At 42.9% G+C, this 27083-nt stretch overlaps 1 protein-coding gene across 4 annotated transcripts in view; it reads right to left on the bottom strand.

Annotated features, from left to right (window-relative positions):
• KAT2B (lysine acetyltransferase 2B) overlaps positions 1–17889 on the bottom strand; it is a 140046-nt gene extending 122157 nt beyond the window's left edge. For 2 of the 4 annotated variants that reach the window (XM_073630221.1, XM_073630223.1), the window contains exon 1: positions 17552–17888. In XM_073630221.1, coding sequence (XP_073486322.1) covers positions 17552–17740 — 189 coding nt within the window. In that variant the 5' untranslated portion in view covers positions 17741–17888. Of the gene's footprint in view, positions 1–17551 lie in introns of all 4 variants that reach the window. The other 2 variants (XM_073630222.1, XM_073630224.1) reach the window with 2 other exon arrangements.
• Between the last annotated feature and the right edge of the window lie 9194 nt (positions 17890–27083).

Below are 27083 nucleotides of genomic sequence, written 5' to 3'. Positions count from 1 at the left end.
TGTTAAGGAGATATCTTAACAAAATAAGTACCTGAAATAAATAAATCATTGTCCAGCCAATATAGTCCAGTGAGAGTAGGACCACGAAAGCTAGAGAGACAAGTAAGAAGAGGAAACATGCAGGTATCCTTTGTTCCCTTCAGCCTCCTTCCCATTTCTTCAAGGACGTGCAATAAATCTTCAAACCCCAAAGCTAACTGAATGGTACTCATCATCTTAACTGACCCGAGGATAAGAAGTTCATCCTAAGGAATGTGTCTGGGACATCTATCACTAAGTAAATGGGTCTAGGACACTCGTAACGTAGCTGCTGGGAAACTAAAAAATCATATTCCTCTAAAATGTTTCTGCTTGCTTCACAATAGTGCTACCTTATGAATATGTAAATCGATAAGCCCAAGTTCACACTGCTCCGACATGAAAGTCGTGCAACTTCCAATCCGACTTTGCCCTGCAACTTCAGTCCGACTTCGATCCGACCTAATGTAACTTTTTATACTCTATGCCATTGAAGTCGTATCAAAGTTGGACCAAAGTACTGCAGAAACCTTTTCTAAAGTTGGACAGACTTTTGTAGGATCAGTTAAGACAGTTCTCATAGGGAAACATTGAATTTCACATGTCATCCGACTTATGCTCTCACAAGTCAGATCCCATGTCGCACCAATGTGAACCGGGCCTCAATGTACATAATCTGGGCAGGGTTGCTGAACTCCAATCAGAAAGATAAGTACAGAAAGATAAGTACACATTAGAAATAAACACAGGAACTGTTTTACCTGCCTAAAGATTTGTTTTCCTGTACAACTAGTATTGCAATTTATACAGTCTTGCCAGACAACACATGCGGGTTGGTGACTTGACTTTTACTTCTGCAATTAAGCAATACAACTTGGCCATCTCCCTACCCCAAGTCTGTGATTAGACAGTAAAGGAGCAGCAGCACACTGAGGTTATCCCTCTGCTCTCACCTCTTGTTAGCATATTCTTTGTCAGCATTATGCATGCAGCAGAGTTTGACTGACTCCTCATGTTTCCTCTTTCTCCTAGTCTTAGTGCTGCTCTGCAGGGCATTACAGGAACACACTACTAAAGAGAATCTAAGTACTAAAAACTATTTTGGTTTAAAATATCATTATTGCATTTATTTTTTATAAATACATAGATGTATTAATATTTTTTGACTAATACCATAGACTCCATCTATGATTGAGATTTAACTCCATGCGTGTTTTCTTCAAGCTTATGATAAACCCTTTAAAGCCCAACTGAAACTTCCATATTGATTACTGTAATACATTGTGTTGCAGCAAAGGTTAGACTACCCTGAGCTAGCAGCACGCTTGAGAGTTGAATGGCTGCTCAACCCAGAACGCAGCCCAGGGTCTATAGCACTCTGAAACATCCCCTTTCTAGTGCTCCAGTCAACAGGGCTCATGCTTCCTGCTTTAGGCATTAAGATGAAAACCAACTTATAAATGGCTACAGGGCATCAGTCTACAGTAAATTGCAAAGATTTAGATATGCAACTGGCTAAATTATATCAATACATAAAGAACACAGAAAATTATTAAAAACATACCGTATATACTCGAGTATAAGTCGACCCGAATATAAGCCGAGGCACCTAATTTTACCACAAAAAACTGGGAAAACATATTGACTCGAGTATAAGCCGAAGGTGGGAAAATGCAGCAGCTACCAGTAAACAATGCCCATCTGCAGCCTCACTATGCCCAGTTGCAGCCTCACTGTGCCCAGTTGCAGTCCCACTATGCCCAGTTGCAGCCTCACTGTGCCCAGTTGCAGTCCCACTATGCCCAGTTGCAGCCTCACTGTGCCCAGTTGCAGTCCCACTATGCCCAGTTGCAGTCTCACTATGCCCAGTTGCAGCCGTACCTTTTATTACGAAAACAGCATGTGTCTCCCGCTGTGTAATGCATTCTTTTCAGCCGTCCATTAAACCAAAGCCCGCCTCGCCTCCTCCTCGTCTCGAGGCGGGGCGGGCTTTTTTGTAATAAAAATTACGGCTCACTTAAGTATAAGCCGAGGGGGAGTTTTTCAGCCTAAAAAATGGTCTGAAAAACTTGGCTTATACTTGAGTATATACGGTACTTGCTTTTCCTTCATATTGCAAATACCCGATAAAATATATTTCTAGGGCGTCCAGAACGTCAAGGAAGGCAGTTACCCGAATGTCAGGACTATGTAGGAATCATCATTTCATTGACACCCTTCCAAGTTATCTATATGTCTGTAATGGAATGCACTATATTAATGTTCATATATTTCAATTTTGTTCGACCGACACACCTTCTGTCTGGTGTCTGGTCCTGTTCTTGTTCTTTTATGTTTAAAAATGTACAAAACAATAAAAACTTATTGAACGTAAAATATATTTCTATTCTAGATGACCACATTTTTAAATCTAAACTTGGCATACTGAGAACGGTGTCCTGGTGCATTGCATTAACTCACTTTTTTTGAGCGTTAATGTTTGTTGCATTAAGGCAGCCTACTGAAATGAGTGGGCTGGCAACGGAACAAGACATCCAAAAAAATAGACATGCTTATTTGACAACACACTGCCCTTCTGACGCCCCAGTACTGTGCCCTCCTGACCCCCCTGTACCTTGCCCTCCTGACCTCCCTGTACCATGCCCTCCTGACCCTTGCCCTACATACTACTAACCTCTGTACACCGCTCTACATCCTACTGACCCCTGTACACTGCTCTACATACTACTGACCCATGTATACTGCTCTACAAACTACTGACACCTCTACTCAAACTACTGACACCTCAAACTACTGACACCTCCACCCCCATAAAATCATTCTTTGCAGCTATTACCTTTTGTACCACCACCCCCTCCCTTTAGAATGTAAGCTCTATGAGCAGGGCCCTCCTGTACCTTTTGTATTGAACTGTACTGTAATTGTGTTGTCCCCCTTATACATTGTAAAGCGCTGCGTAAACTGTTGGCGCTATATAAATCTCGTATAATAATAATAATATACTGCCCTGTATACTACTGACCTCTGTACACTGCCCTACCAATTACTGACTCCTGTACACTGCCCTACATCCTACTGACCCCTGTACACCACCCTACCTGCTGCGGACCTCTGTACACCACCCTACATCCTACTGACCCCTGTACACTGCCCTACATCCTACTGACCCCTGTACACTGCCCTATATTCTATTGACCCCTGTACACTGCCCTACATGCTACTGACCCCTGTACAATGCCCTACCTACTATGTACAGTGCCTTGAAAAAGTATTGACATTTTCCACATTTTGTCATGTTTATTGGGATTTTTTTGTGATAGACCAACACAAAGTAGCACATAATTGTGAAGTGGAAGGAAAATGATAAATGTTTTTCAAAATTATTTACAAATAAATATCTGAAAAGTGTGGCATGCATTTGTATTCTGCCCCCTTTACTCGGATAGCCCTAACTAAAATCTAGTAGAACCAATTGCCTTCAGAAGTCACCTATTTAGAAAATAGAGTTCACCTGTGTGTAATTTAATCTCAGTATAAATACAGCTGTTCTGTGAAGCCCTCAGAGGTTTGTTAAAGAACCTTAGTAAACAAACAGCATCATAAAGGCCAAGGAACACACCAGACAGGTCAGGGATAAAGTTGTGGAGAAGTTTAAAGCAGGGTTAGGTTATAAAAAAATATCTCAAGCTTTAAACATCTCATGGAGCACTGTTCAATCTATCATCTGAAAATGGAAAGAGTATGGCACAACAGCAAACCTACAAAGACATGGCCGTCCACCTAAACTGACAGGCCGGGCAGTGATCCACAGCTAAGGTGGGAAAATCTGTCCACAGTACAACTATTATGCCCTGCACACACGGTCGGATTTTCTGATGGAAAAAGTGCGATCGGATTGTGTTGTCGGAAATTCCGATCGTGTGTGGGCTCCATCTGACTTTTTCCATCGGAATTTCCGACACACAAAGTTTGAGAGCAGGATATAAAATTTTCAATAACAAAATACGATCGGTTAAATTCCGATCGTGTGTACACAAATCCGACGCACAAAGTGCCATGCATGCTCAGAATAAATTAAGAGATGAAAGCTATTGGCTACTGCCTCGTTTATAGTCCCGACGTACGTGTTTTACGTCACTGCGTTCAGAATGATTGGATTTTCCGACAACTTTGTGCGACCGTGTGTATGCAAGACAAATTTGAGCCCACATGCGTCGGAAAAAATCCATGGATTTTGTTGTCGGAATGTCCGATCAATGTCCGATCGTGTGTACAGGGCATTAGTCGTGCACCCCACAAATCTGGCCTTTATGGAAGAGTGGCAAGAAGAAAGTCATTGTTGAAAGAAAGCAATAATAAGTCCAATTTGCAGTTTGCGAAAAGCCATGTGGGGGACACAGAAAACGTGGAAGAATGTGCCCTGGTCAGATGAGACCAAAATTTAACTTTCTGACCTAAAAGCAAAATGCTAGTGTTTCAGAAAACTAACACTGCACAGCACCCTGAACACCCCATCCACACTGTGAAACATGGTGGCGGCAGCATCATGTTGTGGGGATGCTTTGCTTCAGCAGGGTCAGGGAAGCTGGTCAGAGTTGATGGAAAGATGGTTGAAGCCAAATACAGGGCAATCTTAGAAGAAAACCTGTTAGAGTCTGCAAAAGACTTGAGACTGGGGCGGAGGTTCTTCTTCCAGCAGGACGATGACCCTAAACATACAGCCAGAGCTACAATGGAATAGTTTAGATCAAAGCATATTCATGTGTTAGAATGGCCCAGTCAAATTTCAGACCTAAATCCAATAGAGAATCTGTGGCAAGACTTGAAAATTTATGTTCACAGACGCTCTCCATCCAATCTGACAGAGCTTGAGCTATTTTGCAAAGAAGAATGGGCAAAAAATGTCACTCTCTAGATATGCAAAGCTGGTAGAGACATCCCCAAAAAATTTTGCAGCTTTAATGGCAGCAAAAAGTCTTCTACAAAGTATTGACTCAGGAGGGCTGAATACAAATGCAAGCCACACTTTTCACATATTTATTTTATTTCAAGAGGTATGAATACTTTTTAAAGGCAATGTACACTGGCCAGAAATCAGAAAGTAGCAGATGTTGATGATGGACTCCTGCATCAGTCTTGTGGGGGTGACCAAATACTTCCCAGACATGAAAAAAATAGTGAATTAAAGTGAATGCCGAGTTTCTCACTGAAGCTAACTTTTAAGGTAGGCTAATGCCGCGTACACACGAGCGGACTTTACGGCAGACTTGGTCCGGCGGACCGGAGTCCGTCGGATAATTCGATCGTGTGTGGGCTCCAGTGGACTTTTTTTTCCCAAAAGTTTGACGGACCTAGAAATGAAACATGTTTCAAATCTTTCCGACGGACTCGAGTCCGGTCGAAAAGTCCACTCGTCTGTATGCTAGTCCGACGGACAAAAAACAACGCTAGGGCAGCAATAGGCTACTGGCTATGAACTTAGTCCGGTCGTATGTCATCACGTACGAATCCGTTGGACTTTGGTTGATCGTGTGTAGGCAAGTCCATTCATTCGGAAAGTCCGTCGAAAAGTCCTTCAGACCTAGTCCGTCGAAAAGTCCGCCTGTGTGTACGCGGCATAAGTTTATATTTTTACAGTGACATTATTTTTAATAGAGTTTTCTAGGTTTTATTCATGCCATCAATATTATTTATTGGGAGCTTGCTAGTTAGTTTTTTTTTTTTTTAAAGTGCCTCACCGCATAGCAGAACATACAACATGCATCAATCAGGTTGGTAAAAAGTCTGACAAATTATATTTAACCTCCTAGGATGCAAGCAAAAAACTGACTTGACAGTTGAATGCTGGCTTAACCAGTTCTGCTCTAGACCATTGTTTTCATTTTTTGTACCCATGTAAAAATCTGTATTTTTTGGCCATAAAATTACCTTACCCCCACAGAATATTTTCTGAAAGCAGAAGCTTTGTAGAATAAATAGATCGTAGGTGCAAATTTTTTATGTTACATGATATTTGTGCAACTGTTTATCCAACTTTTTTTTTTTCAGAAAAAAATATAATACAATGAATTTTTGTGCATATAAACACAATATAATACCCACATTTTGGTAAAATATAAAAATATAAAAATCAGCAGCTACAGTATTTGTACTTTTTGTGGGGGGTGACTGGAGCTCCTCTTTAAAGTTTCTTTTGTTTTTCAGTGTTCATACCTTCTTAAAGTGGCAGTATAACCCACATGTCAAAGAATATCTACATTCCTGTGTTTCTCAAAGGATGATAAAGAAATATTAAGGCCCCTTTCACAATGGGGCCGCCCCTGCCGTTAGCACTGCAGCGCCACTCTTAACCCCCAGTAGCGGCCGAAGAAGGGGTTAAAAACACCAGTGTTGCGCTTCCAAACCGCCCCAAAGATGCTGCTTGCTGGACTTTTTCTAGCCTCCCACAAGCGCACTGCCCCAGTGAGAAAGCACTCTGGCTTTCACATTCGGGTGGCAAGGTGAGGCAGTTTTCAGGCACTTTACAGGCGCTATTTCTAGTGCTAAAATGTCTGAAAACTGCCTCAGTGTGAAAGGGGTCTTAAAGTAAAAACAAGAACCCGCTTACTTTGGAGTTCTCTAAATAAATTAGGGATCGACCGATTATCGGCGGTTGAACTTCACTTTTTCAGAAGTATCAAAAAACTGATCGATATTACCGATATTGCTTCAAGGGGTTTGCTTTATTGTAATAACAAATGATGCGGCTCAGCAGCCTCTTGGCTGTTATTACAAGCTGTAGGAGGGGACGCCACACACCCCCCTCCTCCCGCCACTTGCCTGGGCTCTCCCGTCCCACCGGGGGGGGGGGGGGGCCCGAGTAACCAGCCAGGGGACATGCCATGACCAAAGACCTGAACAAAGCATCGCTTGGATCTAGTAACCAGGAAGCGATGTCATGACATCACTTCATCACTTCCCGGATTACTGGCATCTTAAAGGCGCCAGTTTTAAAAAGTAAAGTATTCAAAAATGCTGATCTTGATGTTTTGAATACTTTCAAATGCAGAGGAGGGGTTTGGGGTCTTATAGATCCCCGATCTCTCCATAAAGAGTACCTGTCAATGCCTATTACTGTCACAAGGGATAAAAAAACAAAAAATTTTAAAAGGACAGTGTAAAAAATAAAATGTTTAAATGTAAAAAATATCGGCAAATAGTATCGGCTACCGGCAGGAGAGGTGGGGCGAAATATCGGTTTCGTATCGGCACTGCAAAAAACGATATCGGTCGATCCCTAAAATAAATAAAATAAAAATATGAAAGTGACAATTATCTGTAGTAAATGCTGCTATGCCAACTGTTTTCACAGTTTTAATGCCGCACAAAGAACCCTTGAAAGCTTGCTTCTTTAACCACTTGCCGACCAGCGCATGACGATATACGTCGGCACAATGGCACGGCTGCACAAATGGGCATACAGGTACGTCCCCTTTAAGACATGGCATTGTGGACTCGCGCGCAAAACAATCAATTAGGGCTGTTACTGATTAAAATTTTCGTGTTCGATTAATCAATTATTTTTTAATCGATTAATCGACTAATTTCGATTAATTATAACGCACATACAGATCCAACTACTTTTAGCTGATTTAGCACCGTTGTTATGGCAACGGCCGAAGCCGGAGATAGCGGGGCATGGCTAGGACGTCACACGTCATAAACTCACCGTGCCCATAATCTCAGCCTTACCTGCCCATAATCGCAGCCTCACCGTGCCCATAATCGCAGCCTTACTGTGCCCATAATGCAGTCTCACCATGCTCATAACCTCAGACTTACTGTGCCCATAATTCAGTCTCACCGTGCTCATAACCTCAGACTTACTGTGCCCATAACCACAGCCTCACCGTTCCCATAACGCAGTCTCACCATGCCCATAATCGCAGCCTCGTCGTGCCTATAATGGCAGCCTCACCGTGCCCATAATGCAGTCTCACTGTAGTCAGTGCCTGTGCCGAGATTACACAGTCTGCAGGCATCTCCCGCTGTGTGTCCCGGAGCTGAGTGTGAAAACTTTGGCCGCGCTGTGAGAAAAAGTCCCGCCCTCCTCCTAGATCAGCTCGTGTGATAGACAGAACACTGCAGACTTTTCTCACAGCGCGGCCAAAGTTTTCACACTCAGCTCGGAGACACACAGCGGGAGATGCCCGCAGACTGTGTATGACATATAGTGGAGAAGGAGGAGGAGGGAGCGGAGCACTGCGGTGCAGCCACAGCTTGGCCCAGAGCGGCCCCAGGGCAGGCAGCCTACCGATGAAAAAAATTTTGATTGATCAAATAAATTAACGATTAATCAAGGAATTTTTTTACCAAAAATATGTAGAAGAATACACATCGGCCTAAACTGAGGAGAAAAATCGTTTTTTTATATATTTTTGGGGGATATTTATTATAGCAAAAAGTAAAAAATATTGCTTTTTCTTCAAAATTGTCACTCATTTTTTAGTTTATAGCGCAAAAAATAAACACCGCAGAGGTGATCAAATACCACCAAAGCTCTATTTGTGGGGAAAAAAAGGACGTCAATTTTGTTTGGGTGCAAGGTCACACGATCATGAAATTGTCAGTTAAAGCAACGCATTGCCCTATTGCAAAAAGTGCTCTGGGCAGGAAGGGTGTAAATTCTTCCAGGGCTGAAGTGGTTAATAGCTCGATGTAACTAATAACGGGTATCCCTTAAACTCCAATCCTTCTATACAGGTTAAAATTCTAAAACCTATTGTATTTTAAAAGTGTAATAAGATGTAACAGTTCGCTCACATTAGCTGTTCTTGTCTTCTTTTCATATGTCAGCATATTTATTTCCTAACTACCAACACTCACTAGCAGTAAAATGTCAATATTATGGTTTCACACCTCACACAACACTGTCTCAAGTACTCCACCACATGAGGCTCCTGTGTAAATAGCGTCACATTACAGTGACCTCAAAGACAACACTACATCAGTTCTAAAGCACACTTCCAGTAGCTGTCTGTAGTATACCACTGACTGATTGTTGTATCTTGGAATATAAAGAGCCCTGCTCTGTTCTGTCACAATGGGGGGGGGGGGGGGGGTATTTACTAAAGCTGGAGAGTGCAAAATCTGGTACAGCTCTGCATAGAAACCAATCAGCTTCCAGGTTTTATTGCCAAATCTTAATTTAACAAGCTGAATTTAGAAGCTGATTGGCTGCTATGCACAGCTGCATCAGATTCTGAGTGCACCAGTTTTAGTAAATCTCCCCCCAATGTCTCAGTGTACAATATATCCAGCGAAATGTATATGATTGGATTGTACAGACTTCCCTCAGTCTACTGTGTGAACAATAACTGTTTTACGGGTGAGCTCAGGTGTGTGTTCAGATCCTAAGTTAAACCCTCCTGAGCTATCCCACCAGGAAGCTCCTGCTGTATAGAGCCAATCATGAGCAGCAAAGACATTTCCTCCCTGCATGTATACAAGAGGCATGTATATGTATGGCTGTGGGCGGGGAATGCCTTGGCTGCTTATTATTTGCCCTGTACAGTGAGAAGTTCTTGGTGGCTTTGGACTAGGACCTGGACTCATCTGCCCTGGTGACAACAGAGTAGGACTGTGCCAAGGCAGGAGATGTTGTGTCAGCAGTCTTGTAATGTTGGATGTTGTTGTGTCCGTGTTATTCTATGACATGTGCCAGCAGTGTTGTATTGATAGGCGTGTTGTTGTTGTTAATGTGATACCATGTGGTGTCAGCAGTCTTGTAGTGCTGGGTGTATTGTGTCAGTTTTACGTCTCATACACACGATGAAAAAATCAGATGAAAAATACCGTTTTTAAAGTGATTGTAGGATAATCTCATCCTTAGTATACAGCTTTCGAGAGCCGATTATGACAGTTCATAGGAAATTATCCGAAGGGACAAGTACAAAAAAATAAAATTTTCTTACGATACAAAAGTGAACGATCGATTTTCGTTTAATCAGTACAGTATACATCCAAACAAAATCAAGTGACCAAGACCGCGCACATATACAATACAACACATTACATCACTTCCAAAGTTGCATTCTGTCGTGTGAGAATTTTCGTAACTTAAAGAGGAGCTCCAGGCTCCTGCAGAAAAAAATGGCTGTAGCTGCTGACTTTTACTATTAGGACACTTAGGCCCCTTTAACACTTATGCGACTTGGGACTGCAGAGTCGCATGACAAGTCGTTCCCCATGATTTCCAATAATAACCATTCATATATGAGCGACTTCAAGTCGTGTCGACTTCAAAGTAGTCCCTGTACTACTTTGGTCTAACTTTCAGTGAGTTGAATGTTACACAGGCATTCCCTGAAATCGCATCAAAACCGCGACCGCAAAATTGCGGTAAAAATGTGAAAGGGGCCTTACCTGTCCAGGGATCCAGAGGTGTCTTCACCCAAGTCGATTTTTCAATCGGCTATCGGGTGCTGCCGCCGCCATCTCTGCTAAGGGAAACCGTCAGTGAAGCCTTGAGGCTTCACATGCGCGAATCACGCTGCGCTCTGTGAATGGGCCGGCTGCGGGGGGGAGGGAGGAGGGGGGATGAACTTCGAACTCAACTGGAAGTGGGAGAGGGTACTGTCAAAACCAACCCCACCCCCCCCGAAAGGTGCCAAATGTGGCAGCAGAGAGGGGGAGGAGGCAGACAAGCGGAGCTTCCCCTTTTTTGGTGGAGCTCTGCTTAAGGTAACCTCTTCATTTTCGATATGAGACAAAAAAAAAACAGACAATCATTCGTCCAATATTCGCATCATGTGTCCGAGGCTTTACACTATGACATATGTCAGCAGTCTTGTAGTGCTGGGTGTATTGTGGCAGCGTAAAGCTGGCCATAGATGAGTTAAATAAAAAAAGAATGAAAAAAAAAAAAATTGAAATGTTCTTTTAAAGGCCGAATCATTATATTGGAAACTTTCCAGCGACTTTCAACAATTTTTCGATTGTTTTTAACATTAAACATTGTTTTTTTCCTTTCGGTTTCTACTACTACCTCTATTGCTCATGCACATTTCTGTTTATTTTTTATTTTATTTTTTTGAACGTCTAACCCACAAATAATTAGAAAATCGTCTGTTTAAAAATAACATTTCTAACGTGTTAATTTGTTCATTTTTGATCTTGAAATGAAAATCAACTATCACAGTGAGGACTCTAACCATATGAAAATCAAACTATTAGTCTAGTACTGGCCAATGGCTGCAAGCGCTAATCAGTGTGTTCTGTCGGTGGCGGGGGTTCCTCCTGTCAGAACACAATAGCACAGTGGGGAAGATCACTGTACTAACATTGCTTGTGTTAGTGCAGTGATCTGTCAGTTTATTTCATTCAGCCCGCTGGGTTAAAAGAAAAAAGAAACTTATAGTGTGTACCAGGCTTTATTTACACTATGCCATGCTGTGTCAGCAGACTTGTAGTGCTGGGTGGTGTTGTGTTACACTCCGACATGTTATGTCAGCAAGCTTGTATTGCTGGGTGTGTTGTTGTTGTCAATGTTATGACATGTTATGTCAGCAGTCTCTTGTAGTGCTGGATGTCAGTGTTACACTACAATGTGTTGTGTCAGCAGTCTTGTATGTTGCTGTTTCAGTATGACAGTACAGTGTGTGGTGTCAGCAGTCTTGTATTGCTGGGTGTGTTGTTGTTGTCAATTTTATAACACGTTATGTTGGCAGTCTCTTGTTGTCTTATACTATGTGGTGTCAGCAGTCTCTTGTAGTGCTGTGTGTTGTGTCAATGTTAGATTATAACATGTTGTGTCAGCAGTCTTGTAGTGCTGTGTGTTTTTGTTGTCTGTGTTATACCATGTGATGATAGCAGTCTTGCAGTGCTGGGTGTGTGTTGTGTTACACTGGGACATGCTGTGTCAGCAGTCTTGTATGTTGTTGTAGTGTCAGTGTTGCAGTTGTAATGTCAGTGTTGCACAGTGTGATATTGTAGTGTCAGTGTTGCACAGTGTGGTGTTGTAGTGTCAGTGTTGCACAGTGTGATGTTATACTGTCAGTGTTGCACAGTGTGATGTTGTAGTGTTGTACAGTGTGGAGTTGTAGTGTCAGTGTGGTGTTGACGTGTTGCACAGTGTGGTGTTGTAGTGTCAGTGTTGCACAGTGTGGTGTTGTAGTGTTGTACAGTCAGTGTGGTGTTGTAGTGTTGTACAGTGTGGAGTTGTAGTGTCAGTGTGGTGTTGACGTGTTGCACAGTGTGGTGTTGTAGTGTCAGTGTTGCACAGTGTGGTGTTGTAGTGTCAGTGTTGCACAGTGTGGTGTTGTAGTGTTGTACAGTCAATGTGGTGTTGTAGTGTCAGTGTTGCACAATGTATTGTTGTAGTGTTGCACAGTGTGGTGTTGTAGTGTTGCACAATGTATTGTTGTAGTGTTGCACAGTGTGGTGTTGTGGTGTCAGTGTTGCACAGTGTGGTGTTGTAGTGTCATTGTTTCACAGTGTGGTGTTGTAGTGTTTCACAGTGTGGTGTTGTAGTGTTGCACAGTGTTGCACTGTGTGGTGTTGTAGTGTCAGTGTCAGTGTTGCACAGTGTGGTGTTGTAGTGTCAGTGTTGCACAGTGTGGTGTTGTAGTGTCATTGTTGCAGTGTGGTGTTGTAGTGTAGTACAGTGTGGTGTTGCACAGTGTGGTGTTGTACAGTCAGTGTGGTGTTGTAGTGTCATTGTTGCACAGTGTGGTGTTGTAGTGTCATTGTTGCACAGTGTGGTGTAGTGTCAGTGTTGCACAGTTTGGTGTTGTAGTGTTGCACAGTATGGTGTTGTAGTGTCATTGTTGCAGTGTGGTGTTGTAGTGTTGCACAGTGTGGTGTTGTAGTGTCATTGTTGCACAGTGTGGTGTTGTAGTGTCATTGTTGCACAGTGCGGTGTTGTAGTGTTGTACAGTGTGGTGTTGTAGTGTTGTGTTGTAGTGTCATTGTTGCACAGTGTGGTGTTGTAGTGTTGCACAGTGTGGTGTTGTAGTGTCACTGTTGTACAGTGTGGTGTTGTAGTGTTGTACAGTGTGGTGTTGTAGTGTCATTGTTGTACAGTGTGGTGTTGTAGTGTTGTACAGTGTGGTGTTGTAGTGTCATTGTTGTACAGTGTGGTGTTGTAGTGTTGTACAGTGTGGTGTTGTAGTGTCATTGTTGTACAGTGTGGTGTTGTAGTGCTGTACAGTGTGGTGTTGTAGTGTCATTGTTGCACAGTGTGGTGTTGTAGTGTTGCACAGTGTGGTGTTGTAGTGTTGCACAGTGTGGTGTTGTAGTGTCATTGTTGCACAGTGTGGTGTTGTAGTGTTGTACAGTGTGGTGTTGTAGTGTCAGTTTTGCACAGTGTGGTGTTGTAGTGTCAGTGTTGTACAGTGTGGTGTTGTAGTGTCAGTGTTGCACAGTGTGGTGTTGTAGTGTTGCACAGTGTGGTGTTGTAGTGTCATTGTTAGACAGTGTGGTGTTGTGGTGTTGTAGTGTCAGTGTTGCACAGTGTTGTGTTGTAGTGTCAGTGTTGCACAGTGTGGTGTTGTAGTGTCAGTGTTGCACAGTGTTGTGTTGTAGTGTTGTACAGTGTGGTGTTGTAGTGTCAGTGTTGCACAGTGTGGTGTTGTAGTGTCATTGTTGCACAGTGTGGTGTTGTAGTGTTGTACAGTGTGGTGTTGTAGTGTCAGTGTTGCACAGCGTTGTGTTGTAGTGTCAGTGTTGCACAGTGTGGTGTTGAAGTGTTGCACAGTGTGGTGTTGTACAGTGTGGTGTTGTAGTGTTGTACAGTGTGGTGTTGTATTGTTGCACAGTGTTGTGTTGTAGTGTTGTATAGTCACTGTGGTGTTGTACAGTGTGGTGTTGTAGTGTTGTACAGTGTGGTGTTGTAGTGTCAGTGTTGCACAGTGTTGTGTTGTAGTGTCAGTGTTGCACAGTGTGGTGGTGTAGTGTTGTACAGTGTGGTGTTGTAGTGTCAGTGTTGCACAGTGTTGTGTTGTAGTGTCAGTGTTGCACAGTGTGGTGTTGTAGTGTTGCACAGTGTGGTGTTGTAGTGTTGTACAGTGTGGTGTTGTAGTGTTGCACAGTGTTGTGTTGTAGTGTTGTACAGTCACTGTGGTGTTGTAGTGTTGCAGAGTGTTGTGTTGTAGTGTTGCACAGTGTGGTGTTGTAGTGTCAGTGTTGCACAGTGTGATGTTATACTGTCAGTGTTGCACAGTGTGATGTTGTAGTGTCAGTGTTGTACAGTGTGGTGTTGTAGTGTCGCACAGTGTGATGTTGTAGTGTCAGTGTTGCACAGTGTGGTGTTGTAGTGTTGTACAGTCAGTGTGGTGTTGTAGTGTTGTACAGTGTGGTGTTGTAGTGTCAGTGTGGTGTTGACGTGTTGCAGTGTGGTGTTGTAGTGTCAGTGTTGCACAGTGTGGTGTTGTAGTGTTGTACAGTCAGTGTGGCGTTGTAGTGTTGCACAGTGTGGTGTTGTAGTGTTGTACAGTCAATGTGGTGTTGTAGTGTCAGTGTTGCACAATGTATTGTTGTAGTGTTGCACAGTGTGGTGTTGTAGTGTTGCACAATGTATTGTTGTAGTGTTGCACAGTGTGGTGTTGTAGTGTCAGTGTTGCACAGTGTGGTGTTGTAGTGTCATTGTTTCACAGTGTGGTGTTGTAGAGTTTCACAGTGTGGTGTTGTAGTGTTGCACAGTGTCGTGTTGTAGTGATGTACAGTCAGTGTGGTGTTGTAGTGTCAGTGCTGCACAGTGTGGTGTTGTAGTGTCAGTGTTGCACAGTGTGGTGTTGTAGTGTCAGTGTTGCACTGTGTGGTGTTGTAGTGTCAGTGTTGCACAGTGTGGTGTTGTAGTGTCAGTGTTGCAGTGTGGTGTTGTAGTGTCATTGTTGCAGTGTGGTGTTGTAGTGTTGTACAGTCAGTGTGGTGTTGTAGTGTCATTGTTGCACAGTGTGGTGTTGTAGTGTCATTGTTGCACAGTGTGGTGTTGTAGTGTCAGTGTTGCACAGTGCGGTGTTGTAGTGTTGCACAGTGTGGTGTTGTAGTGTCATTGTTGCACAGTGTGGTGTTGTAGTGTTGCACAGTGTGGTGTTGTAGTGTCATTGTTGCACAGTGTGGTGTTGTAGTGTCATTGTTGCACAGTGCGGTGTTGTAGTGTTGTACAGTGTGGTGTTGTAGTGTTGCACAGTGTGGTGTTGTAGTGTCATTGTTGCACAGTGTGGTGTTGTAGTGTCATTGTTGTACAGTGTGGTGTTGTAGTGTTGTACAGTGTGGTGTTGTAGTGTCATTGTTGTACGGTGTGGTGTTGTAGTGTTGTACAGTGTGGTGTTGTAGTGTCATTGTTGTACAGTGTGGTGTTGTAGTGTCATTGTTGCACAGTGTGGTGTTGTAGTGTTGCACAGTGTGGTGTTGTAGTGTCATTGTTGCACAGTGTGGTGTTGTAGTGTTGTACAGTGTGGTGTTGTAGTGTCAGTGTTGCACAGTGTGGTGTTGTAGTGTAAGTGTTGCACAGTGTTGTGTTGTAGTGTTGTACAGTGTGGTGTTGTAGTGTCAGTGTTGCACAGTGTGGTGTTGTAGTGTCATTGTTGCACAGTGTGGTGTTGTAGTGTTGCACAGTGTGGTGTTGTAGTGTCATTGTTACACAGTGTGGTGTTGTAGTGTCAGTGTTGCACAGTGTTGTGTTGTAGTGTCAGTGTTGCACAGTGTGGTGTTGTAGTGTCAGTGTTGCACAGTGTTGTGTTGTAGTGTTGTACAGTGTGGTGTTGTAGTGTCAGTGTTGCACAGTGTGGTGTTGCAGTGTCATTGTTGCACAGTGTGGTGTTGTAGTGTCAGTGTTGCACAGTGTTGTGTTGTAGTGTCAGTGTTGCACAGTGTGGTGTTGTAGTGTTGTACAGTGTGGTGTTGTAGTGTTGTGTTGTAGTGTTGTACAGTCACTGTGGTGTTGTAGTGTTGCACAGTGTGGTGTTGTAGTGTTGTACAGTGTGGTGTTGTAGTGTCAGTGTTGCACAGTGTTGTGTTGTAGTGTCAGTGTTGCACAGTGTGGTGTTGTAGTGTTGCACAGTGTGGTGTTGTAGTGTTGTACAGTGTGGTGTTGTAGTGTTGTACAGTGTGGTGTTGTAGTGTCAGTGTTGCACAGTGTTGTGTTGTAGTGTCAGTGTTGCACAGTGTGGTGTTGTAGTGTTGCACAGTGTGGTGTTGTAGTGTTGTACAGTGTGGTGTTGTAGTGTTGTACAGTGTGGTGTTGTAGTGTTGTAGTGTTGTACAGTGTGGTGTTGTAGTGTTGTAGTGTTGTACAGTGTGGTGTTGTAGTGTTGTACAGTGTGGTGTTGTAGTGTTGTAGTGTTGTACAGTGTGTTGTTGTAGTGTTGTATAGTGTAGTGTTGTAGTGTTGTACAGTGTGGTGTTGTAGTGTTGTACAGTGTGGTGTTGTAGTGTTGTACAGTGTGGTGTTGTAGTGTTGTAGTGTTGTACAGTGTGGTGTTGTAGTGTTGCACAGTGTGGTGTTGTAGTGTTGTACAGTCACTGTGGTGTTGTAGTGTTGCACAGTGTTGTGTTGTAGTGTTGCACAGTGTGGTGTTGTAGTGTTGTACAGTCACTGTGGTGTTGTAGTGTTGCAGTGTGGTGTTGTAGTGTTGTACAGTCATTGTGGTGTTGTAGTGTTGTACAGTCATTGTGGTGTTGTAGTGTTGCACAGTGTGGTGTTGTAGTGTTGTACAGTGTGGTGTTGTAGTGTTGTAGTGTTGTACAGTGTGGTGTTGTAGTGTTGTACAGTGTAGTGTTGTAGTGTTGTACAGTGTGGTGTTGTAGTGTTGTACAGTGTGGTGTTGTAGTGTTGTACAGTGTAGTGTTGTAGTGTTGTACAGTGTGGTGTTGTAGTGTTGTACAGTGTGGTGTTGTAGTGTTGTAGTGTTGTACAGTGTGGTGTTGTAGTGTTGCACAGTGTGGTGTTGTAGTGTTGCACAGTGTTGTGTTGTAGTGTTGCACAGTGTGGTGTTGTAGTGTTGTACAGTCACTGTGGTGTTGTACAGTCACTGTGGTGTTGTAGTGTTGCACAGTGTGGTGTTGTAGTGTTGTACAGTCATTGTGGTGTTGTAGTGTTGTACAGTCACTGTGGTGTTGTAGTGTTGCACAGTGTTGTGTTGTAGTGTTGCACAGTGTGGTGTTGTAGTGTTGTACAGTCATTGTGGTGTTGTAGTGTTGTACAGTCATTGTGGTGTTGTAGTGTTGTACAGTCATTGTGGTGTTGTAGTGTTGTACAGTCATTGTGGTGTTGTAGTGTTGCACAGTGTGGTGTTGTAGTGTTGTACAGTCATTGTGGTGTTGTAGTGTTGTACAGTCACTGTGGTGTTGTAGTGTTGCAGTGTGGTGTTGTAGTGTTGCACAGTGTGGTGTTGTAGTGTTGTACAGTCATTGTGGTGTTGTACAGTCATTGTGGTGTTGTAGTGTTGCACAGTGTGGTGTTGTACAGTCACTGTGGTGTTGTAGTGTTGCACAGTGTGAAGGTGAAGTTGTCTCTCACACACACACAGACCGCCGTGCCCGGTGTGATTACCTTACAAGCGGAGTACACTCCGAGTTTCTCCAGTTTCTTGGCCCGGGGAGCGGAGCGGAGTTGCCCCTTCTTGGCAGCGATTCTGATCGGTGCTGCACCTCCCCCGGCCGGGCTCTCCGCTCCCCTTCCTCCTCCACCAGCCGGAGAGCCCTGAGCTGCCACCACGGAGACTCCCTCTGCCTCCGACATGGCACTGGAGCCTGCCCGGGGAGGAGAATGCCCCCCTCCCCCCTCCGGTGTACAGATCCCTGGGCGAGGTGACGAGATGTACAGCCGCTCCCCCAGCAGGGAGGCCGCCGCTCATCACCGCCTCCTCCTCCTCCTTCTTCTTCCCAGTCCTTCCCTTCTACTGTCCACTCCATCCCTCCTCCTCCTCCTCATCATCATCATGTCTTCCCTCATCTGTACACCGTCCTCATGTCAGAGGGACTCGCCGTCCGTGTACACCGTCCTCGTCACTGCTATAATCATCACATACATCATTGCTCCACAGTACTCCTCATACATGGCTAGGAGTGTGCATAATTGTTAATACATGGCACTCAGAATTCACCTCATATCTCTGTATATTCTCTCACATATCCCTGTATATATACACCTCACGTATCCCTGTATACAGTATATATGTCATTACCTCACATATCCCTGTATACAGTATATATACACCTCACATATCCCTGTATACAGTATATATACTCCGCACATATCCCTGTATACAGTATATATACACCTCACATATCCCTGTATACAGTATATATATATACACCTCACATATCCCTGTATACAGTATATATACACCTCACATATCCCTGTATACAGTATATATGTCATTACCTCACATATCCCTGTATACAGTATATATACACCTCACATATCTCTGTATACAGTATATACGTCATTACCTCACATATCCCTGTATACAGTATATATATACCTCACATATCTCTGTATACAGTATATACGTCATTACCTCACATATCCCTGTATACAGTATATATACACCTCATATATCCTTGTATACAGTATATATGTCATTACCTCACATATCCCTGTATACAGTATATATACACCTCACATATCTCTGTATACAGTATATACGTCATTACCTCACATATCCCTGTATACAGTATATATACACCTCATATATCCTTGTATACAGTATATATGTCATTACCTCACATATCCCTGTATACAGTATATATACACCTCACATATCTCTGTATACAGTATATATGTCACTACATCACAAATCCCTGTATACGGTGTATATATACACCTCACATATCCCTGTATACAGTATATATACACCTCACATATCCCTATATACAGTATATATGTAATTACCTCACATATCCCTGTATACAGTATATATACACCTCACATATCCCTGTATACAGTATATATACACCTCATATATCCCTGTATACAGTATATATACACCTCATATATCCTTGTATACAGTATATATGTCATTACCTCACATATCCCTGTATACAGTATATATACACCTCACATATCTCTGTATACAGTATATATGTCACTACATCACAAATCCCTGTATACGGTGTATATATACACCTCACATATCCCTGTATACAGTATATACAGTGGAGACGGAAAGTATTCAGATCCCCTTAAATTTTTCACTCTTTGTTATATTGCAGCCATTTGCTAAAATCATTTAAGTTCATTTTTTTCCTCATTAATGTACACACAGCACCCCATATTGACAGAAAACACAGAATTGTTGACATTTTTGCAGATTTATTAAAAAAGAAAAACTGAAATATCACATGGTCCTAAGTATTCAGACCCTTTGCTCAGTATTTAGTAGACGCACCCTTTTGATCTAATACGGCCATGAGTCTTTTTGGGAAAGATGCAACAAGTTTTTCACACCTGGATTTGGGGATCCTCTGCCATTCCTCCTTGCAGATCCTCTCCAGTTCTGTCAGGTTGGATGGTAAATGTTGGTGGACAGCCATTTTTAGGTCTCTCCAGAGATGCTCAATTGTGTTTAAGTCAGGGCTCTGGCTGGGCCATTCAAGAACAGTCACTGAGTTGTTGTAAAGCCACTCCTTCATTATTTTAGCTGTGTGCTTAGGGTCATTGTCTTGTTGGAAGGTAAACCTTCGGCCCAGTCTGAGGTCCTGAGCACTCTGGAGAAGGTTTTCGTCCAGGATATCCCTGTACTTGGCCACATTCATCTTTCCCTCGATTGCAACCAGTCATCCTGTCCCTGCAGCTGAAAAACACCCCCACAGCATGATGCTGCCACCACCATGCTTCACTGTTGGGACTGTATTGGATAGGTGATGAGCAGTGTCTGGTTTTCTCCACACATACCGCTTAGAATAAAGGCCAAAAAGTTCTATCTTGGTCTCATCAGACCAGAGAATCTTATTTCTCACCATCTTGGAGTCCTTCAGGTGTTTTTTAGCAAACTCCATGTGGGCTTTCATGTGTCTTGCACTGAGGAGAGGCTTCCGTCGGGCCACTCTGCCATAAAGCCCCGACTGGTGGAGGGCTACAGTGATGGTTGACTTTCTACAACTTTCTCCCATCTCCCAACTGCAACTCTGGAGCTCAGCCACAGTGATCTTTGGGTTCTTCTTTACCTCTCTCACCAAGGTTCTTCTCCCCCGATAGCTCAGTTTGGCCGGACGGCCAGCTCTAGGAAGGGTTCTGGTCACCCCAAACGTCTTCCATTTAAGGATTATGGAGGCCACTGTGCTCTTAGGAACCTTAAGGGCAGCAGAATTTTTTTGTAACCTTGGCCAGATCTGTGCCTTGCCACAATTCTGTCTCTGAGCTCTTCAGGCAGTTCCTTTGACCTTATGATTCTCATTTGCTCTGACATGCACTGTGAGCTGTAAGGTCTTATATAGACAGGTGTGTGGCTTTCCTAATCAAGTCCAGTCAGTATAATCAAACACAGCTGGACTCAAATGAAGGTGTAGAACCATCTCAAGGATGATCAGAAGAAATGGACAACACCTGAGTTAAATATATGAGTGTCACAGCAAAGGATCTGAATACTTAGGACCATGTGATATTTCAGTTTTTCTTTTTTAATAAATCTGTAAAAATGTCAACAATTCTGTGGTTTTCTTTCAATATGGGGTGCTGTGTGTACATTAATGAGGAGAAAAAAAAGGACTTAAATGTTTTTAAGGAAATGACTGCAATATAACAAAGAGTGAAAAATGTAAGGGGGTCTGAATACTTTCCGTCCCCACTGTATGTCATTACCTCACATATCCCTGTATACAGTATATATACACCTCACATATCCCTGTATACAGTATATATGGCACTACCTCACATATCCCTGTATACAGTATATATACACCTCATGTATCCCTGTATACAGTATATATACTCCTCACATATCCCTGTATACAGTATATATGTCATTACCTCACATATCCTTGTATACAGTATATATACACCTCACATATCTCTGTATACAGTATATATATGTCACTACATCACATATCCCTGTATACGGTGTATATATACACCTCACATATCCCTGTATACAGTATATATACACCTCACATATCCCTGTATACAGTATATACGTCATTACCTCACATATCCCTGTATACAGTATATATACACCTCACATATCCCTGTATACAGGATATGTGAGGTGTATATATATATATATATATATATATATATAGTATCTCACAAAAGTGAGTACAGCCCTCACATTTTTGTAAATATTTTATTCTATCTTTTCATGTGACAACACTGAAGAAATGACACTTTGCTACAATGTAAAGTAATGAGTGTACAGCTTGTATAACAGTGTATTTGCTGTCCGCTCAAGATAACTGAACACACAGCCATTAATGTCTAAACCGCTGGCAACTAAAGTAAGTACACCCCTAAGTGAAAATGTCCAAATTGGGCCCAAAGTGTCAATACTTTGTGTGGCCACCGTTATTTTCCAGCACTGCCTTAACCCTCTTGGGCATGGAGTTCACCAGAGCTTCATAGGTTGCCACTGGAGTCCTCTTCCACTCCTCCATGACGACATCACGGAGCTGGTGGATGTTAGAGACCTTGCACTCCACCTTCCGTTTCAGGATGCCCCACAGATCCTCAATAGGATTTAGGTCTGGAGACATGCTTGGCCAGTCCATCACCTTTACCCTCAGCTTCTTTAGCAAGGCAGTTAGTTGTCTTGGAGGTGTGTTTGGGGTTGTTATGTTGGAATACCGCCCTGCGGCCCAGTCTCAGAAGGGAGGGGATCATGCTCTGCTTCATTATGTCACAATGCATTTTGCCATTCATGGTTCCCTCAATGAACTGTAGCTCCCCAGTGCCATCAGCACTCATGCAGCCCCAGACCATGACACTACCACCACCATGCTTGACTGTAGGTAAGACACACTTGTCTTTGTACTCCTCACCTGGTTGCTGCCACACACGATTGACACCATCTGAACCAAATACGTTTATCTTGGTCTCATCCGACCACAGGACATGGTTCCAGTAATCCATGTCCTTAGTGTGCTTGTCTTCAACAAACTGTTTGAGGGTTTTCTTGTGCATTATCTTTAGAAGAGGCTTCCTTCTGGGACAACAGCCATGCAGTCCAATTTGATGCAGTGTGCTGCCTTTGGTCTGAGCACTGACAGGCTGACCCCCCGACCCCTTCAACTTCTGCAGCAATGATGGCAGCACTTACGTCTACATCTATTTCCCAAAGACAACCTCTGGATATGACGCTGAGCACGATGTGCACTCAACTTTTTTGGACGACTATGGCGAGGCCTGTACTGAATGGAACCTGTCCTGTTAAACAGCTGTATGGTCTTGGCCACCGTGCTTCAGCTCAGTTTCAGGGTCTTGGCAATCTTCCTATAGTCTAGGCCAAGGATATGCAATTAGCGGACCTCCAGCTGTTGCTAAACTACAAGTCCCATTATGCCTCTACCTCTGGGTGTCATGCTTGTGGCTCTCAGAGTCTTGCTATGCCTCATGGGAATTGTAGTTCTGCAACAGCTGGAGGTGCGCTAATTGCATATCCCTGGTTTAGGCCATCTTTATGTAGAGCAGCAATTCTTTTTTTTTCAGATCCTCAGAGAGTTCTTTGTCATGAAGTGTCATGTTGAACTTTTAGTGAGCAGTATAAGAGACTGAGAACGATAACACCAAATTTAACACACCAGCTTACCATTCACACCTGAAACCTTGTAACACTAACAAGTCACATGGCACTGGGGAGGGAAAATGGCTAATTGGGCCCAATTTGGACATTTTCACTTAGGAGTGTACTAACTTTTGTTGCCAGCAGTTTAGACATTAATGGCTGTGTTGAGTTATTTTGAGGGGACAGCAAATTTACACTGTTATACAAGCTGTACACTCACTACTTTACATTGTAGTAAAGTAATTTTTTCGGTGTTGTCACATGAAAAGATATAATAAAATATTTACAAAAATGTGAGGGGTGTACTCACTTCTGTGAGATACTGTATATATATATATATCTATATATATATAGATATATATAGATATATATATATCTATATATATATATTAGAGCTGCACGAATAATCGCTAAGAATCGTTATCGCGATTTTTTTCCCGTTGCGATCTTGAAAAGAGTATTTCCCGATTCTTTCTCAGCAGAGAATTCCCTCTGCTCTGCTAAAGCTGACAGCTGTCAAAAGACAGGAAAAAAAAAAAAAACGGGCAGTCTGCCAAGAATCACAACATTCTTTAGCAGTGGAACTTAAGTATAAACATTGTAATGATTTGTCCTTTAGAACAAAGGAATACACTTTGGTGCGAAAATGAGGGAAGTTTAACCACTTAAACACTAAACCTTTTCAAGGTTTCAAGTTAAAATCTTTTTTTTTTTTTTTGCTAGAAAATTACTTAGAACCCCCAAACATTATATACATTTTTTTAGCAGAGACCCTAGAGAATAAAATGGTGGTTGTTGCAATATTTTATGTCACACTGTATTTGTGCAGTGGTCATTCAAATGCAATTTTTTGGGAAAAAATTACACTTTAATGAATTTAAAAAAAAAAACTAACCAGTAAAGTTAGCCCAATTTTTTTCTATAATGTGAAAGATTTTACGCCGCGAGAATGGCGAGGGAATCGTGATCTAATTCTAAGCAAAAAAATAGTGTTTCTCATTTTGGCCAGAATTCTACAGCTCTAATATATATGTATACATATATAATTACATAGTTACATAGTTAGTAAGGTTAAATAAAGACACCAGTCCATCCAGTTCAACCCAAGTGAGTGTGGGTGCGTGTCTACAATTATCCCTAACCCTGTACATCGCACACTCACATCAGTCCCTACTCTCAATTCAAGGTCCCCACTCATATACTCGGGCCAATTTTGGACAGAAGCCGATTAACCTACCAGCATGTGTTTGGAGTGTGGGAGGAAACCAGAGTGCCCAGAGGAAACCCACGCAGGCACAGGGAGAACATGCAAACTCCAGGCAGGTAGTGTCGTGGTTGGGATTCGAACCAGCGACCCTTCTTACTGCTAGGTGAGAGTGCTACCCAATATATATATATATATATGTCACTACCTCACATATCCCTATATCCCTGTATACAGCATATATACCTCACATATCTTTGTATACAGTATGTATATTTGTCATTACCTCACATATCCATACAGTATCTCACAAAAGTAAGTACACCTCTCACATTTTTGTAAATATTTTATTATTTTATTTTAACCGCTGGCAACAAAAGTAAGTACACCCCTAAGTGAAAAAGTCCAAATTGGGCCCAATTAGCCATTTTCCCTCCCCAGTGTCATGTGACTCGTTCGTGTTACAAGGTCTCAGATGAGAATAGGGAGCAGGTGTGTTAAATTTGGTGTTATCGCTCTCACTCTCTCATACTGTGCACTCAACATTCAACATGGCACCTCATGGCAAAGAAGTCTCTGAGGATCTGAAAAAAAGAACTGTTGCTCTACATAAAGATGGTCTAGGCCAGTGATGGTGAACCTTGGCACCCCAGATGTTTTGGAACTACATTTCCCATGATGCTCATGCACTCTGCAGTGTAGTTGAGCATCATGGGAAATGTAGTCCCAAACGTCTGGGGTGCCAAGGTTCACCATCACTGGTCTAGGCTATAAGAAGATCCAAGGGCCCTGAAACTAAGCTGCAGCAAGGAGGCCAAGACCATACAGCGGTTTAACAGGACAGGTTCCACTCAGAACAGGCCTCGACATGGTCGACCAAAGTAGTTGAGAGCACTCATGCAGCCCCAGGCCATGACACTAACACCACCATGCTTGACTGTAGGCAAGACACACTTGTCTTTGTACTCCTCACCTGGTTTCCGCCACACATGCTTGACACAATCTGAACCAAATAAGTTTATCTTGGTCTCATCAGACCACAGGACATGGCTCCAGTAATCCATGTCCTTTGCTTGTCTTCAGCAAACTGTTTGTGGGCTTTCTTGTGCATCATCTTTAGAAGAGGCTTCCTTCTGGGATGACAGTCGTGCAGACCAATTTAATGCAGTGAGCGGCGTATGGTCTAAACACTGACAGGCTGACCCCCCACCCCTTCAATCTCTGCAGCAATGCTGGCAGCACTCATACATCTATTTCCCAAAGACAACCTCTGGATATCTCCCTGAGCATGTGCACTCAGCTTCTTTTGTCGACCATGGCGAGGCCTGTTCTGAGTGGAACCTGTCCTGTTAAACCGCTGTATGGTCTTGGCGACCGTGCTGCAGCTCAGTTTCAACGTCTTGGCAATCTTCTTATCGCCTAGGCCTTCTTTATGTAGAACAACATTTCTTTTTTTCAGATTCTTTGCCATGAGGTGCCATGTTGAACTTCTAGTGACCAGTATGAGAGAATGAGAGCAATAACACCAAATTTAACACACCTGCCCCCCATTCACACCTGAGACCTTCTAACACTAACGAGTCACATGACACAGGGGAGGGAAAATGGCTAATTGGGCCCAATTTGGAAATTTTCACTTAGGGGTATACTCACGTTTGTTTCCAGCGGTTTAGACATTAATGGCTGTGTGTTGAGTTATTTTCAGGGGACAGCAAATTTACACTGTTATACAAGCTGTACATTCACTACTTTACATTGTAGCAAAGTGTCATTTCTTCAGTGTTGTCACATGAAAAGATATAATAAAATATTTACAAAAATGTGAGCGGTGTACTCACTTTTGTGAGATACTGTGTATATATATTATATATATATATATATATATATATATATATATATTTTGGCTCGCTATTTTCATGTTACTGCCCCTTTGGGACTTATTTGGACTGCCACGCGGGCTTTCGGCCAGAAACACTTGCCTTTTCAGAAGATTCTATGGCCAACAGTATATAAGTAAATGGGCTCCCCTCGCAGTTGACCAGGATCAACTCGGTAAGCTACCCTCCCCACCCTTGTCACTGGCACTTTATGTGGTTTTGTCACCCTTGTATCAAGATGGGACGTTGTTGAATGAATAATTGATATCATCTCGCTCGAGTTCTATGACTGAGTGATATGTGTTGAAGTTTCAGTTAATCCAATAAAGTTATTTGTTTTTCAATTTCAATAAACCAATAAAGGTGCCTACGGCCATTTAGTACCATATATTTTGTATGTCTGTTTATTTATTTAACAATGATTTGAGCTTTATTGTTTAAGGCCGGGTTCACACCTATGCGAATTAGATGCTGGTTTCCCCGCATCTAATTTGCATAGCAGGAGAATGTGACTGGCTCCCTATGGAGCCGGTTCACATATCTCCGTTGCGGCTGCGAAGCGCACTGCACAGAAACACTGTGCGTCCTTGGCTCCGTTTCAGGGCCGAATTCAGGCATAGATTCGGCCCTGATTCATCCCTGAAACGGGGAACAGGGACGCACAGCGCTCTTGTGTGATCTGCAGCGGGTTCCAGTGTAAACCGAGCCTTAGGGAGGAGATGTCAGTCCCATGTCCCATGTCCTTGGACTTCAATCATTCTGGATGACCGAAGGCCAAGGTCATTCTGCACATGTGCCATAAACACTGCCTACACATTGTTGTTTTATCTTAGCATATTGGCCCTGAATTCATTAGGTAGCAGTGACAGTGCATACAGTCCACTTACACTGTACGCATGTAAAGATTTGGGCGCTTTTATTGCTTTTGGCGCTTCTCAAAGTAGAGGTGAAAGCATATCCCTGTGTCCCAGAACATAATCCCTGTGTCCCTATGACTAAGCCTAGGTGGCTGGGTTAAATACATCAGGGTGTGTGGTTTGGTGGAGACATGTAGGCTGAGACCGCTCCTTATCGTTTATTTAACTGGGCTGGTTGGGTGTAGCGGCAATCCTTTCCTCTTTAAACACTGGATGCAGAGATTTCTTGTTTTAGTTCAGGCTGCTAAGCACTATAGACCAAACTGGAGCTTTGTCAATGCTGTGTGAATGGGCACTACAACGCTGCTATGTTCAGAACATTATATATTTTGGATCTGAATGCAGGATACTGTACACCTGTATACAT

The sequence above is a fragment of the Aquarana catesbeiana genome, linkage group LG05 (genome assembly GCF_042186555.1).
Source record: "Aquarana catesbeiana isolate 2022-GZ linkage group LG05, ASM4218655v1, whole genome shotgun sequence".
NCBI classification, from domain to species: domain Eukaryota; kingdom Metazoa; phylum Chordata; class Amphibia; order Anura; family Ranidae; genus Aquarana; species Aquarana catesbeiana.
The sequence above is the reverse complement of the archived record's forward strand: the minus strand, read 5'-3'. Positions and strand labels throughout refer to the sequence as shown.